At 46.0% G+C, this 17,524-nt stretch overlaps 1 protein-coding gene across 1 annotated transcript in view; it reads right to left on the bottom strand.

The window, feature by feature from the left end:
* Positions 1–17,524, bottom strand: part of FRS3 (fibroblast growth factor receptor substrate 3) — a 76,946-nt gene that overhangs the window by 23,433 nt on the left and 35,989 nt on the right. The window contains exon 3 of the mRNA XM_056557757.1: positions 15,077–15,159. Coding sequence (XP_056413732.1) covers positions 15,077–15,136 — 60 coding nt within the window. The 5' untranslated portion in view covers positions 15,137–15,159. The remainder of the gene's footprint in view (positions 1–15,076; positions 15,160–17,524) is intronic.

The following is a 17,524-nucleotide window of genomic DNA, read 5'->3' on the forward strand; positions in this document are numbered from 1 at the left end:
AGCAAAAATCCCCCACATGGCATACCATTTTGGAAACTAGACCCCTTGAGGTACGTAACAAGGAATAAAGTGTGCCTTAATACCCCACAGGGGTTTCACGACTTTTGCATGTGTAAAAAACATAAAAATAAAATTTCACTAAAATGTGTGTTTCCCCCCCATATTTCACATTTTTGCAAGGGTTAATAGCAGAAAATACCCCCCAAACATTGTAACCCCATCTCTTCTGAGTTTGAAGGTACCCCATAAGTTGGCCTGAAGTGTACTATGGGTGAACTACAATGCTCAGAACAGAAGGAGTCATATTTGGCTTTTTGAGAGCAAATTTTGCTCGGGGGGCATGTTGCATTTAGGAAGCCCATATGGTGCCAGGCCAGCAAAATAACCCCCAAATGGCACACCATTTTGGAAACTAGACCCCTTGAGGAACGTAACAAGGCGTTACCCCCCACTGGTGTCTGTCATATCTTTGGAACAGTGGGCTGTACAAAATTTTTAATTTGCACAGCCCACTGTTCCAAAGATCTGTCAGACACCTGTGGGGTGTAAATTCTCACTGCACCCCTTATTACATTCCGTGAGGGGTGTAGTTTCCGAAATGGGGTCACACGTGGGTTTTTTTTTTTTTTTGCGTTTGTCAAAACCGCTGTAACAATCAGCCACCCCTGTGCAAATCACCTCAAATGTACATGGCGCACTCTCCCTTCTGGGCCTTGTTGTGCGCCCCCAGAGCACTTTGCGCCCACATATGGGGTATCTCCGTACTCTGGAGAAATTGCGTTACAAATTTTGGGGGGCTTTTTTCCCCCTTTACCTCTTGTCAAAATGAAAAATATAGGGCAACACCAGCATGTTAGTGTAAAAAGTTTATTTTTTTACACTAACATGCTGGTGTAGACCCCAACTTCACCTTTTCATAAGGGGTGAAAGGAGAAAAAGCCCCCCAAAATTTGTTAGGCAATTTCTCCCGAGTACGGCGATACCCCATATGTGACCCTATACTGTTGCCTTGAAATACGACAGGGCTCCGAATTGAGAGCGCCATGTGCATTTGAGGCCTGAATTAGGGATTTGCATAGGGGTGGACATTGGGAATCACTGGCGTAGAATACCCCTAACAGGGTGCCTCCAGCTGTTGCAAAACTCCCAGCATGCCTGGACAGTCAACGGCTGTCCAGCAATACTGGGAGTTGTTGTTTTGCAACAGCTGGAGGCTCCATTTTGGAAAGAGTGGCGTACCAGGCGTTTTTCATTTTTATTGGGGAGGGAGGGGGGCTGTGTAGGGGTATGTGCATATGTAGTGTTTTTTACTTTTTATTTTATTTTGTGTTAGTGTAGTGTAGTGTTTTTAGGGTACAGTGACACGGGCGGGGGATTACAGCGAGTTTCCCGCTGCGAGTTTGAGCTGCCGCGCAAAATTTGCTGCATGCAAACTTGCAGCCTGATACTCACTGTAAGCCCCCTGCCCATGTGAATGTACTCAGTGCATGCTGGTAGTTATAGTTTTGCAACAGCTGGAGGAACACGGGTTGGGAAACACTGAGTTAGGAAACAGACAATGTTTCCCAACCAGTGTGCCTCCAGCTGTTGAAAAACCACAACTCCCAAACATTCTCAAGCATGCTGGGAGTAGTAGTTCGGCAACATCTTTAGAGCCAAATGTTGCCGAACTACAACTCCTAGCATGCTTGGAGTTGTAGTTTTGCAACATCTGGAGGACTACAGTTTGCAGACCACTAATACAGTGGTTCCCAATCTGTGCCCTTCCAGATGTTGCAAAACTACAACTCCCAGTATGTCAAAACTGTCCAGGCATGCTGGGAGTTGTAGTTCTGCAACATCTGAAGGGCCAGATGTTACAGAACTACAACTCCCAGCATGCCTGGACAGTAAGGGCATGCTGAGGATGTGTAGTTTTGCAACATCTGGAAGGGCACAGTGGTCCAAAAACTGTGGACCTCCAGAAGTTGCAAAACTGCAACTCCCAGCATGCCCAGACGCCAAGGGCTGTCTGGGCATGCTGGGAGTTGTAGTATACAGGGTCCCAATACAGCAATGCATGTCACTTCACGGCGACGTGCATTGCTGTAAAGGGCCCGACCTCAGCTGAAGATCTACTCGCCTGTCGCCGCCGTCTTCACGCCGGGATCAGGGTCTTCAGGGACGAGGTAAGTATCGGGGCCGGGCCCCAGCACTCCCCCGTACCCCGCTGCGTCCTCCGGTCTTCCTCCCGTCCTCTCCAGACTTCAAAGGGCCAGGCAGGGCGGGAGGAAGTAACCGCCCCCCTGCGATTGGTCGGTTAGCTAACCGAAGAATCGCAGGGGATCGGAGGAGGTGGCAGGCTTGCCACCTCGCTCCTATTCTTTAGCATGGTCCTGGCTGTCTGTGACAGCCGGGATCATGCAAAATTACCGGGCGGTCGGGTCCCAGAGACCCGATCAGCCCGGTATCGCCGCAGATCGCAAGGGCGATTTCTCTTGCAATTTGCGGCGATCGCCGACATGGGGGGCCTACATGGCCCCCCTCGGCGTTTGCCCTGGATGCCTGCTGAAGCATTTCAGCAGGCATCCGGTTCCGATCTCTGCCTGGCGCGCGGCAGGGACCGGAAACCGCCAGAACGTACGGGGACGTCCTGGGTCCTTAAAGCCCAGGGTGCGGGGACGTCCCCGTACGTCCTGGGTCCTTAAGAGGTTAAACACCTGTGGGGTGTTAAGGCGCACTTTCCCCCTTGTTACATTCCGTGAGGGGTGTAGTTTGCAAAATGGGGTCACATGTGGGTATTTATTTTTTTTGCGTTTATGTCAGAACCGCTGTAAAATCAGCCACCCCTGTGCAAATCACCAATTTAGGCCTCAAATGTACATAGTGCACTCTTACTTCTGAGCCTTGTTGTGCGCCCGCAGAGCATTTTATGCCCACATATGGGGTATTTCCTTACTCAGGAGAAATTGCGTTACAAATTTTGGAGGGTCTTTTTTTCATTTAACGCTTGTGAAAAAAAAAAGTATGGGGCAACATCAGCATGTTAGTGTAAAACTTTATATTTTTTTATACACCAATAAGCTGGTGTAGCCCCCAACGTTTACTTTTCATAAGGGATAAAAGAAGAAAAAGCCCCCCAAAATTTGTAGTGCAATTCCTCCCGAGAACGGAATTACCCCATATGTGGCCCTAAACTGTTTCCTTGAAATACGACAGGGCTCTGAAGTGTGAGCTCCATGCGCATTTGAGGACTAAATTAAGGATTGCATAGGGGTGGACATAGGGGTATTCTACGCCAGTGATTCCCAAACAGGGTGCCTCCAGCTGTTGCTAAACTCCCAGCATGCCTGGACAGTCAGTAGCTGTCAGGAAATGCTGGGAGTTGTTGTTTTGCAACAGCTGGAGGCTCCATTTTGGAAACCCTGCCATACAATAAGTTTTTCATTTTTATTTGGGGGGGGGGGACAGTGTAAGGGGGTGTATATGTTGTGTTTTACCCTTTATTACGTGTTAGTGTAGTGTTTTTAGGGTACATTCGCACTGGCGGGTTACGGTGAGTTTCCCGCTAGGAGTTTGTGCTGCGGCGAAAAATTTGGCGCAGCTCAGACTTCAAGCAGGAAACTTACTGCAAATCAGCACGTGTGAATGTACCCTGTACGTTCACATGGTGGGGCAAACCTCCAGCTGTTTCAAAACTACAACTCCCAGCATGTACTGACAGACCGTGCATGCTGGGAGTTGTACTTTTACAACAGTTGGAGGCACACTGGTTGGAAAACCTTCAGTTAGGTTCTGTTACCTCAGTATTTTCAAACCAGTGTTCCTCCAGCTGTTGCAAAACTACAACTCCCAGCATGTACTGATTGCCGAAGGGCATGCTGGGAGATGTAGTTATGCAACAGCTGGAGGTACGCTACTACAACTCCCAGCATGCCGTGACAGCAAATTGGGCATACTGGGATTTGCAGTTTTGCAACATCTGGAGGGCTATAGTTTAGAGACTACTGTATAGTGGTCACAAACTGTAGCCCTCCGGATGTTGCTAGGCAACTCACCGGCTTCCGTAGGATCCAGGAAGCTAGCCGCACAACATTGCCGCCCACCGATCACCATCGCCCGCAGCCTCTGTAGATCGGTAAGTGACCTTCGGCGCCGGTCCCTGTCTGTTTCCCCGTCCTGCCCCACCTATTGTGGGTGGGCAGAACGGGGAAACCGAAAGTAACCCCCCCCCCCCTGATCTGCTATTGGTCGTCGCGTCTATACGACCAATAGCAGGGATAGGAGGGGAGGCACCCCTGCCACCTCACTCCTATCCCTTCAGAGGGATCGTCGGTGTCTTGGACAACCGCGATCCCCCTTATATTCCGGGTCACCATAGACCTGGAATTGCGCAAATCGCAAGTGTGAATTCACTTGCGATATGCCGTGATCGCCGACATGGGGGGGGTCTGATGACCCCCCCTGGGCGTTTGCACAGGATGCCTGTTGAATGATTTCAGCAGGCATCCCAGTCCGATCCCCGCCCAACAGGGACTGGAATTCTCCATGACGTACCTGTACGTCATGGGTCCTTAAGTACCAGGTTGTCATGACCAAGCCCATTTTAACCTTAAGGACCAGGCCAATTTTATTTTTGCATTTTTTGTTTTTTCCTCCTCGCCTTCTAAAATCTATAACTCTTTTATATTTCCATCTACAGACCCATATAAAGGGCTTTTTTTTTTGCGTGACCAATTGTACTTTGTAATGAAACCTCTCACTTTACCATAAAATGTACAGCAAATCCCAAAAAATTATTTTTTTAGGGAGGGAATTTAAATGAAAACCACAATTTTGCACATTTTGGAGGGTTTCATTTTCACACTGTACACTTTACGGTAAAAATGACATGTGTTCTTTATTCTGTGGGTCAATACGATTAAAATGATACCCATGACTAGTTAGTTTTATATTTTTGTACCGCTTAAAAAAAAAAAGTCTTAGTTCATTTTTTATACATTTTTGGGGGAATAAGATGGGACAAAAAAAAGCAGCATTTAAAAAAATATATATATTTTTTACATTTACGCCGTTCACCGTACAGGATCATTAACATTTTATTTTGATAGTTTAGACATTTAAGCATGCAGCAATACCAAATAGGTTTATAAAATAATTATTTTTTACGCTTTTTGAGGGTAAAATGGGAAAACCTGACAATTTTATTTTTATTAGGGGAGGGGATTCTTCACTTTTTTTTACATTTTTCAACTTAAATTTTTTTTTTTTTTTTTTTTTTTTTTATACACCATAAAAAAAAAGTGAACAAAAAGTCAGATCAAAATCAAAATGGTACCGATAAAAACTTCAGATCACGTTGCAAGAAATGAGCCCTCATACATACTCACATGCTGAAAAAGAAAATAAAAAAGTTATAGGGGTCAGAAGAGGAAATTTTTAAACATATAACTTTTCTTGCATGTAGTTCTGATTTTTTCCAGAAGTAAGACAAAAAGGAGAGATTTTTTTTACATTTTTTTTTTTACTCACCATAAAATATCTCTCGTAGCCTTCATTGGGGGACACCTATACTGATTGGTATATGCTCTTGCCACTAGGAGGCGCTGACACTAGGAAAAAAAGTCAGCTCCTCCCTAGCAGGATATGCCTGCCCACTGGAAGTGAGGTAATCAGTTTTGTCACAAAGCAGTAGGAGAAGCCAACAAGGAACATGTCCGAAGGACCCTAGAAAAGAATCCCGGATAAAAAAAAAAAAAAAAAAAAAAAAAAAAAAAAAAAAACACAACAATTGGAAAAGATCATCCGGACCAAAAGTGAAGAAATGGGTGGGTGCGGTGTCCCCCCCCCCCCCCCCCAATGAAAGCTACGAGAGATTTTACGGTGAGTACAAAAAAAGAAAAAAAAAATGTAACTCCTTTTCTCGGTCACTCTTCATTGGGGGATACCTATACTGACGAGACATATCAAAGCAGTCCCCCAGGGTGGGTAAAACAACCACTAGAGAAAGGGAATAAGTCTAGAGGCCGGACTCATGTGTCCAGAAGGCCTGCGGATGAGACCCCAGGCCAGAGAGAACAGATGCCAAGAAACTGAGCTCTCGGAAGATCCCCCATCCAGGGAGATGGACTGGGACGCCAAAGGAAGGAACCTTGTGCAAAGACACAAGACACCCGGGCCAAATAGAAACACAAATAGAGACACAAAAAATGGTCGACTAGGAAGCCAGATGGGGCAGAATCATCCCGGAAGCAGCGAGGAAACAAACTCCAAGGTACACAGCAGAGAGAGCAGTGCATGCCTAAGCAGAAGATGAGCACTGTAGGTGGAGACCAGAATACCACAGGGGAAAAAAAAAAAAAAGGAGGTCCGCCGTGAGCACCCGGAAGGAGACCGTAGCTTGACCGGTGTAATCCGGGTGACCGGAACGTCCTCCAACTTGGGAGGACATGGACCCCAAAAGGAGGAAGGAGCGAAGCGCCCTAAAAGGGGGCATCCCGAAACTGGAGAGAGCTCATGGAAACTGCAGGCGTCCGAGTCACCTTAAAGCCGAACACTGAAAATAAACAGGCAATAAAGGAGCGTAATACCCCGAAAAGGAGCATCCTAGAACACCGGAGCAGCCGACATGGGAAGTGGAAATTCCAGAGTCCCCAGGAAGACTTACACCTGAAGAGGAAGGCAAACCAAAGTCCGCGAAAAGCTCTGAGTGACAAACTTTCATGACGATACATTAAGAAGTGCAGTACAGAAAGACTACCCCACAAAATGGGATTGCGGAGAAGTCCGGGTTGGATCACTACACATGCTTGAGACCTCAATCATCACTAAGGCCTAAAGAACCGGGAAAGCTGCCTAGAAAAAGGCACACTACATCAACCTAGGATAGTGACCAAGACAAGGAGACTTACCGATCCTGTCCGAGACTTGCCGGTCTGAGCGGACCAGAGCACCCCGAAGAAACATCCTGGCAGAAACAGGAACGGAGGGGGGACACAAAAGGGGGACCCCATCTGGGACTCTCAGGTCCTGGGCAAAGGAAAGGTACGCCAGAAGATTGTGGCGTCAGTCCAACGCAACTGACATTGACAAAAGGGAAAGAAGAACAAACCCTTTCAGGGAGAGTGCGCTGGCGGAGGAGAGCAATGGTAGGACCCAAACAACAGACTGTAGCTAGAAAGGCTGTTGCCGAGCCATACATGAATACATAAACTCCTCAAACCGAGGAGAGTGCCAAAGCCGCGTGAGCAGCAGTTGACAACCAAGAAACAGAAAGCTAGCCAGGCTGCAATAGTGGGCAGTAAGCACACTAGCCTAGACAGCAAAAGGCTGTTGATTGCTCGCAACAAAAAAAAAAACCAGCCAGGTACCTCACCTATATAGTGGGAAGAGAGAGATGGCTCCATCTTGGCAAAGTGCTCAGCGAAATAATCCCCCTAGTGGAGGGGAAAACAAGGGGTGGTCGCGAAGAAACTCAGGTACTGACCTAGCCAAACTCCCCGATCCCTGTACCCCCTGTAGAAGGGGGATTGTCAAAGTGTGCCAGGCCAGTGGGGAGCAGAGAAATGCCACCCCACAGCTACGGCAAAGTACTGGGTGGACGTAGCCCCCAGTGACCCCTCGAAAAAACATTGAGTTAAGGAGGGCCACGGAATGTCCCCAGAGCGATCGGAATCCTGCACACTGGAGCTGGGCAAAAATATAATTAAGAAAATATAGGGACACAGACATGGGTGTCTCACGATCGTAGTGGGGTCTCAAGACTGCAGACACAAAAGAAACCACAGACATCCTAAGGACCGGTAGGTTGGAAGGTATGCTCTGAGTATCCCAACGTTGCAACCTAGAAAGAGGAACAGAGAGTGCTGTTGTTGCGGTGAAGGTCCCAGGAACTTGCAGTAAAAACCCGACACTCCGTCTCCTAATGGTGCCACACACCAGGACAACAGGTGCAGATGCCAAGGGATGAAGGTGTATGTGGAGCAGAACACATGCAGACAGTCTGACTTACAGGTAGAAAAGGTCCCATGAACCCAGAGACACACTTTGTGGAATTTCACATGGCAGGTAAGACACCGGACTGCAGCCGCGTTAGCGCGGCTATCTGGCATAGGGACCAAGGCCACGTCGGCTCCCGCATAAAGAACCATACACTGAAGTGATACCAGCCGTCAGACTAAGAAGCTGGCATGGAACCCTGCGAGCCAGTATGTGGTGCATTGTGTAGGGCCCCTGAAGCAACTCACTCGGAACTACACCTTGGCAGTGGGTTACCTGAACTACCATCCACGGTGTTGAAAATGTATAGCAGTTGACCCGACGTAGTAGTAAGCCACACGGACAACTGTCTGGTATAGGATTCCTGAATGCAAAGGGACATACCTTTGAAACCCACAGAAAATGGGATACTGGAGAGCGGCCATTCCAACAGGCGAACTGGTTGTGTAGAAAACCCAGAAGACAAAAAGGACTGGCTGACTGGCAGCAGTCCTGCATACCTGCAGGGACTCTCATCCAGATCCCTCACCCCCGCAGTGAGCAACGGGAAACCTGGCCATGCCCGCGGCAGCCCTGAGATCAGAGAGACAGCGGCGGAACCCGTGCAGACAACAGTCTGGCTGAACAAATACACCTCCAGGTGCTGGCGAAAAGGGGACAGTCATAAGCGATCACTGTGCCCCTTTGTCATAGGTGGGAGGGCGGGGAGGTCTAGGAGCCATGGATAGAAACCCCACCCCCTGGGAGATTTGTGGAGGCTTAGGAGCCATGGAATGCATGACTGTCAGCCCGTATATGGTCTGTAGGACATGCTGAGTCAAGTCTTCATATACTGCGCACAGCAGTGGGGTACGGATCTCCAGCCGCAGATACCTCAGCCATGTGACAGGCGGCAGAGGAAACCATGCAGACCACTGTCTGGATTATTGGTATGGGTCCACAGTATATGAGTCACTCTTTCGGACACCTCGCACCAACAGTCAGGTACCGGAGTGCCAGCCGCCGACGTGGCAGCTGTGAGATGAGTTATAGGCGGGTCTACAGTTTGGCCTATTGATATCCGGTCCAAACCATGCCCATGCAGGGATACTCCCATGGAGACCTTGCGCTGGATGAGGGGGATCAGGAGCACTAGCCGCGGATGCGGTAGCCTGTGGAAGAAGAGATCATGCCAAGAACACCCCCATGATGGGAGACCGGCAGACCTGATAAAGGAGGAACCTCAAAAGAGACCTGAGAGTCTCCCAGGAACGCAAAATAGCTTACACACAGCATGGCACTGGAAGGGGAGAACAGGAATTGAATATATCCCCGGGAGTTTCCAAGGGATCGCGAAATCCCTGGCAACAACCTGCCACAGTGGTTTGCATATGCTCTATGACCATGAGCAACAATGCAGAAATAGGGACGCCAGAGACATACTTAAGCGGCCCAAGTAATTTGTGTATAGCAGTTCACCTTACAGGGTGACTAAAGCAAATAAAGCAGCCCCCAATACACACCCTAGGAAGGGGACGCTGCAGATATTAAACTACTAACAGATATGGCCAACTAAGGCTACAATAGCGTGTGAGTGCCACAAGGGGGAGCAGCAATAGAACACTGAGTGTATATACCAAACTCCACCTAATGGCCAGAGTGATGAGGGAAAATGAGGCACCCTGCACTGACACACCCACACCAGTAAGGACACAATAGGCCACATGGCTTAGAAGCGCCTGCTAAGCCGCGGCCCAGCTCTAAGGCTAGATAACTGAACGGGCCGCAGCTTGGGGAGGCTGACTGAGCTGCTCTGCTACAGAGCGCTGCCGACCAGTGCATGGAGGAGGCGGCTCGCTGGAGGAGCACACCGGTATGGCCGTGGGTAGCGCCCGACGGTTGTAAGAAGAGGCCGTGGCGCTTGGGATCCTGGAGGGGAGGCGCTACCTGGCCTTTCTATTGAAAGCATACTTATTTTAATACAAGAAGATAAACATCAGATAAACCGAAATGTGTTTTAGGCGGGCCAAAACTCTAAAAAAAAAATATGGTAGCCCAATCTATTCCAATTAACCAAAAATAGAAAAAACATCCTAAAAAGAGAATTGGAACAATTTTCGGTGGAGAAGAATTAAAAGGAGCCTATAAAATGTGGTAAAGACAGATGTAAAAGCTGCGCTCTTATTGCAAATAAGAGGACACAAGTTGATATCTCTGAACAAGAAAAACCATATATTTTAAAAGATTATTTTAATTGTGGTAGTAATTACATAATCTACCTTTTAGAATGCCCCTGTAGTCTGAGATCTGTAGGGAGAACCATTAATTCTTTGAGGCAGAGAATTAACAAACAGAGATTAAATATTGCCAATGGGTTTTTTAATCCTAGTGTATCTAGACATTTTAATGATATGCACAATAAAGATCATACATTGATGAGGGTAACCCCTTTGGAAAAAATTTATAATGAGGATTATAAATTACTGTGCAATAAATACAATACAGCCGAATGGCCTAAACGAGACTTTAGAACAGGTTTACAAATAAATATTTAATTGTTGATTAAAGGAGTACTCCGGCACGCACTTTTTTCCTTTTATCCTGTCCGGGCTGCAAAATAAAAGAAAACACACTTTCTCTTACCTGCCAACGAGCCCCCGGTGCTCCGGTACAGGTGTTCAGTCCCCGGGCTGTATTCTTCTTACTTCCTGTTAGCCTGGCACATCACACGGAGCTTCAGCCTATTAATGGCCGAGGCGGGACATCTGAAGGCGGCCGGTGACAGGCTGAAGCTCCGTGTGACGTGCCGGGCTAACAGGAAGTAAGAAGAATACAGCCCGGGGACCGAACACCTGTACCGGAGCACCGGGGGAGCGTATGCAGGTAAGAGAAAGTGTGTTTTCTTTTATTTTGCAGCCCGGACGGGATATAAAGGACAAAAGTGCACGCCGGAGTACTCCTTTAAGTTATAAATTTTAGCTTTTTAACCAATTTTCTATTTATTATATTAATTTTGTATGTATCTATATGTATTGACTTTTTATTCATTAGAATATGTATTTTATTTACTAGAATGTGTATGTATATATTTTTTTTTTTCATTGGAATATGCGGCTCTTTTACTCCTTTGCCGCGGCTCCGCGAGTCTGTCCCGGGTCCTGGTAACCCTCATTCCGGGACAATGCAGTGTCCCGGAATGATCTGAGCCAGTGAGCCGCCGTCACGGCGTTGTTGGTTTACTTACCTGCCCTGGTGCCATCGGAGCGGAGTCTCTTCTTCTGGGGCCGCCCGGATCCTCACTGTCATGTGACAATGTAACGTCGCATGACAGTGACGTCGCCGGCCTGCGCCTCAGTCGAGGAGCGCCGCCGGGAGAGGAAGACGCCACGAGAGGAGCTGGTGAGTATGTAAAGTACATTACTCACTTGACAGCGGGGCGTTAACCCCTCACCCCGCGGCAGTGTTAATGCTGCCGTGGGGTGAGGGGTTAACGCTACCGCTGCCATGGGGTGAGGGGTTAAGTTACCCCTCACCCCATGGCAGTGGTAGCATTAACCCCCCTCTCCCCAGCCCACCCCAGGCCTGGGGTGTTTTTTTTTGGGGCCCAGGCCCAAAAATAGCCCACCCCAGGCCTGGGCCCAAAAAAATTATGATTTATGGTACACTGGGGCCCTGATTAATTTTCTATGGCATTTTGGGACATTGATTATTGGGCATAGCAAATTTTGCTATGGGGCCCTTTGATTTCTAATTAAGTCCCTGTTTTGGACCACCGTAGGCCAGTCATAGATAAAGGCAAGAAAAGAAAAATTTCTGAATTTCATATTGTTAAGTGAAAGTCCTTCTTTTCTTCAGATTGACAGCTGACTGCATGATCCTGTATATATAGCATTAAGGCAAGAAACAATATATGCAGTGTTATTTGTTTTAAATGTCGCAATGGTTTTGCAGCTTCCAGTTTTTTTTTTCCCTTTGGAAACGGGTCCAAGTGGCTCTTTTTGTCTTAAAGGTTGCAGACCCCTGCACTAGGGGTATCTTGTAGAATAGTGCATCCTATATACCTCCTTTTACTGCACTATAAATCTTATTCTTTCCCCCAAATAGAGTCATGGTTGCATTAAATTTGGTGTGCGTGTAATGTTCCCCTGTGCATTCCAGGTTGGAACGCAGAATGACCAAGTGGCTCCTTCTGATGATGTCACTTGGTCGCCTATACCAGGGGTCGGCAACCCGCGGCTCCGGAGCCCCATGCTGCTCTTTTACTCCTTTGCCGCGGCTCCGCGAGTCTGTCCCGGGTTCCGGTCACCCTCATTCCGGGACAATGCAGTGTCCCGTAATGATCTGAGCCCGTGAGCCGCCGTCACGGCGTCGTCGGTTTACTTACCTGCCCTGGTGCCATCGGAGCGGATCCTCACTGTCACGTGACAATGAAACGTCACATGACAGTGATGTCGCCGGCCTGCGCCTCAGTCGAGGAGCGCCGCCACACGAGGAGCTGGTGAGTATGTAAAGTACACTACTCACTTGACAGAGGGTGTTAACCCCTCACCCCGCGGCAGCGTTAATGCTGCCGCGGGGTGAGGGGTTAACGCTACCGCTGCCATGGGGTGAGGGGTAACTTAACCCCTCACCCCATGGCAGCGGCAGCGTTATCGCTGCCGCGGGGTGAGAGGTTAACGCTGCCGCTGCCATGGGGTGAGGGGTTAAGTTACCCCTCACCCCATGGCAGCGGTAGCGTTAACCCCTCACCCCATGGCAGCATTAACCCCCCTCTCCCCAGTGCATTAACCCCCCTCTCCCCAGCCCACCCCAGGCCTGGGCCCCAAAAAAAGCCCACCCCAGGCCTGGGCCCAAAAAAAAGCTGAACACGCAGGTGTGGAGGAAGTGGACCCTCCTCATGTAAGTACGAATGAGAGAACTTTTAGTATACATTTTGTAATCCTGATGAAGAAGGTGTTTATTATAACCTTTGAAACACGTCACGATTAAAAGACTTAAATCTACCCATTGGATGTTGCTGTGCCTGCATGGATCTGAGAGACAGACAGACAGCGAGAGAGAGAGAGAGAGAGAGACAGACAGACAGCGAGAGAGAGAGAGAGAGACAGACAGACAGCGAGAGAGAGAGAGAGACAGACAGACAGCGAGAGAGAGAGAGAGACAGACAGACAGCGAGAGAGAGAGAGACAGAGACAGCGAGAGAGAGAGAGACAGAGACAGCGAGAGAGAGAGAGAGAGACAGAGACAGCGAGAGAGAGAGAGAGACAGAGACAGCGAGAGAGAGAGAGAGACAGAGACAGCGAGAGAGAGAGAGAGACAGAGACAGCGAGAGAGAGAGAGAGACAGAGACATCGAGAGAGAGACAGAGACATCGAGAGAGAGACAGAGACATCGAGAGAGAGACAGACAGCAAGAGAGAGACAGAGACAACGAGAGAGAGACAGAGACAACGAGAGAGAGACAGAGACAACGAGAGAGAGACAGAGACAACGAGAGAGAGACAGAGACAGCGAGAGAGAGACAGAGACAGCGAGAGAGAGACAGAGACAGCGAGAGAGAGACAGAGACAGAGAGCGAAAGAGAGAGACAGAGAGCGAGAGACAGAGCCAGAGAGCGAGAGACAGAGAGCGAGAGAGAGACAGAGAGCGAGAGAGAGACAGAGAGAGACAGAGATTTGTGTCTTCTCTGAGCGCTGTTTTTTTCTGTCCCCTCTTTTTGCTCTATTTCTCACGGACCCTTTTCTACATGGATACAGAATGCTGAGCGCTCTCCTTCAATTGGATATACGAGAAACACATTAAGTTTTGTCTACTGTACTATACGTTGGTTCTGGCTCTCAGGTGTCTTGTGGGAACTCATCCATTCTGGGTGTAGTTCACCGCATACACCGCATAGTGAATTAAAACAAAACCTATATAAATTGAGTACCGTAATTGTATGAACCTACAGAATAAAGCTAAAGTGCGCTGCGTAGAAACGGAAGCCCCTAAAAGTATCCAAATGTCCATTTTGTTTCAATTTTTCACAACAAACAATTTTTTAGTGGGGGCAAAATTGAAAAAAAAAAAAACTGACATTTGGAAACTTTTAGGGGCTTCAGTTTCTACGCAGCGCACTTTAGCTTTATTCTGTAGGTCCATACAATCACAACGATACTCTATTTATTATAGGTTTTGAATTAATTATGAAGTACTATTGATAGCGCTACAAGCCAGCACATGGGTCTGTAGGTGGAAAATGTTAAAGAACATGTCCGGTGCTCACTTTTCTTATTGTATCTGGTCCGGGCTGCAAAAAATAAAAAATAAAAAGAACAAACACGCTTCCCCGGTGCTCCGGTACAGGTGTTCAGTCAGTCCCCGGGCTGTATTCTTCTTACTTCCTGTTAGCCCGGCACGTCACACGGAGCTTCAGCCTATCACCAGCCGCAGCGATGTCCCGCCTCGGCCGGTGATAGCCCGGCATGTCACACGGAGCTTCAGCCTATCACCGGCCGAGGCGGGACATCGCTGCGGCTGGTGATAGGCTGAAGCTCCGTGTGACGTGCCGGGCTAACAGGAAGTAAGAAGAATACAGCCCGGGGAACTAACACCTGTGCTAGCATCTTTTTGCAGCCCGGAACGGATACAATAAGAAAAGTGAGCACCGGACATGTCCTTTAAAGGCTTATCGCTAGAGGGTTAGGAGAAAATGTGCAAACATTTAAAAAATAAAAATCGCTGCATTCATCGGGTGTATTTACATGTACAGAATTCTGCACATATTTGATGGGCAGGATTTGAAGCTACAGACTTTATGCTGCAGATTTCAATGTAAGCTAAATGAAGGAACACAGCTTCACCCCCTGCTCCTCAAATTTGCGCATGATATTGTACATGTAAATACACCCTTAGGGTAGGGTCACTAGTGCCATATTTTCCTAGCCACTGAAGTCAATGGGTAGCAAAATCAGCTGCAAAAAACATGCAACAAAATAAGCAGCAAATATGGCACGTGTGACCCTACCCCTTAAGGGGTAGGTATAAAACATGGATCCAAAACGCTTACATTTCTAATTATACCCACAAGCACAAGTCTTTATTGCACAGCCTTTTAATACTTGGGTAACAGAAAACTTTACTTTGAACTTGGTTGGATGATTGTCTGGGAGTCCGTCTCGACAGCTGCAGCAGCTTCCCATGATATCAGCACATCAGTTTTCCTCTGAAATCATAAGTACAAATGGGTTATCTTAAAGGGGTTGTCGCACAAAAACAAAGTTGGTAAAATTAGATGTGTACTAGATACATACATGTGCTATTTTTAAGAAAAGTAACCAATAACCCTGCAGAGTTTTCATGGATCTGATAACTTCCTGGTTTCCTCTCTGTACCATGACCCTGCTGATGCCAAGCAAGAGAGCACAAACATTTCCCACTATTTCCCACTTCCGTGAGACCCGTTCACACTGAAGAATTTCAGCGGCGGACAATTCAGCTGCTGAAATTGTTCCGCGCAAAGAAGGAACATGTTCATTCTTTGCGCGGAAATCCACAAGCACTCCATAGCCGTCAATGTTGACTGGGCCAATTGGTTAAATCACTTTCCAACACCATAAGGGCTCGTTCACACAAGCTCATTTATTTTCAAACTCCCAGCGGCTCTCAAGCTGCGAGTTTTAAAAAAAGGGGTGCGGTCTTCGCACTCTACCTGCAACAGAACCTCCACTGTTTAAAATCCACCGTAGGCCCGATTGAAGTCAATAGTGTCAGCGGAGGATTTGCAACAGCGGAGGTAGAGTGCGGAGACCCCGCCCCCTTTTTTTAATACACACTATGTATGACACATATAATAAGCAATTATTTAGCGGGATGAGAGAGAACATCAGAAATCTCTGGAATTGGATACAGTACAAGGAGAACTAGAAGACAGTAAGAAACTATAGTAATCTAAGTCACCTTACCATAACTATTGTTTATACCAAACACGTTTCACTATGGATAAAATGGGTATGCTCAAAATGATTGATAATTATTGGAACACAAAAAAGCACTTGCATACCACAAAATGTACAGAAATAAGTTTATATGAGTTGCTAGAGGTACTTAATATATTATTCAGTAGATACCATGAATAAAGTAGAAAGGTTTGTAATAAAACTGAAAATTACAACAACCAAGAACTATTTATATTTGGACTTGTCAGCTACATAGTTTATGTTTAATGAGATGAATATGACTTACCATTTATGTTATCATTGATTGGTTTTGTGTATTTACATTTTCTGTTAAATGTATGAAATGTATGAAACTAAGCCTAAAGAAAAAAAATACTATTAAAAAACTGAACAATCATAGCTGAGGAAAAGTAATTCTTCATTAGAAAAAAAGGCTGTAATAAACGATTTACACAAACTATAAAACTACGCTATAAAAAGTTTACTAGAACAACTTCTATAAAAGAAACCTGAATGCCCGTAACTGATGCTAAAATGTAAGCTTATGCAGTTAGACATAAAACTAATTTAATAAAGTTACCATAGTAGATTTTCAATGAACTAAAAGAAATATAATTACACTATAAAAAAAAAAATACAGACTTTTCATAACAGATGCTGAAACACAAGGCTTTTGGTGCCCCCCCCCACCAAAAGCCTTGTGTCTCAGCATCTGTTATGAAAATTCAGATTCAGGGGGGGACTGTATAAAAATAATTTACTACTTTAAAGTTGCTATAAAAAAAGGTCATTGTATGAAGAAAAAAACTGAACAAAACATTTACACTAAAATGATAACTGATGATAAGAAATTACTTCAGCAAAAAAATAAAAACAAACACATCTGTAACGTTAAAAATTCTAATGCTATATAAAGTTACGGTACACTAAAATGATGAAACTAGGATTTTTTTTAACACCAGTTTGGCATTTTTTTAGTGAAGTAGTATTTATATTTATTTTAGTATAATTTTGCTGTAGCATTTAAAAAAAAAATATTTTCTATAAATATAAATCACAAAAAATATGGATTAACATGTTATTTAGGATTTCATTCAGTAAAAAAAAAAAATCTACTTTACGTAACTGATGCAAAAATACATCAAAAATGGATTATATCAAAAAAGCTACAGTAAGTTTACAATAAGCCTACACTAAAGAGTTTCAATTTTTTTTATTATTTTTTTTTTTTTATTACTGAACACCCATAAATGATCCTAAAATGTTAATGCAGGGCTTGACAGATTTGTTTTGAAGGCGAGAAAATTCTTAGGAGCCAGCATTAAGAAAAATAAATAAATAAATAAAAATAGTCAGATAAGCTACAACCCACATATCTGGTGAATGAAACGGAGGATCAAGAAAATGTTAAAAAGGGGTGTGATGAGGGTAGCCATAGTTATTTAGTGATAATGCAGTTTTTTGGGAAGGTTGGCCATAGGTCTTGTTTAAACATGTTTACTATTAGTTCACTATTTTCACAGATATTTTGTACAGCTATTACAACGCTAACCCTAACCCACTCATCCTGTATGTAGGACCCACATGACCCCTGTTAGGCAGAGTTTACATGGTAGAATTCAATATAATTCC

Source organism: Hyla sarda, chromosome 2, assembly GCF_029499605.1.
Source record: "Hyla sarda isolate aHylSar1 chromosome 2, aHylSar1.hap1, whole genome shotgun sequence".
Classification (NCBI taxonomy): Eukaryota; Metazoa; Chordata; class Amphibia; order Anura; family Hylidae; genus Hyla; species Hyla sarda.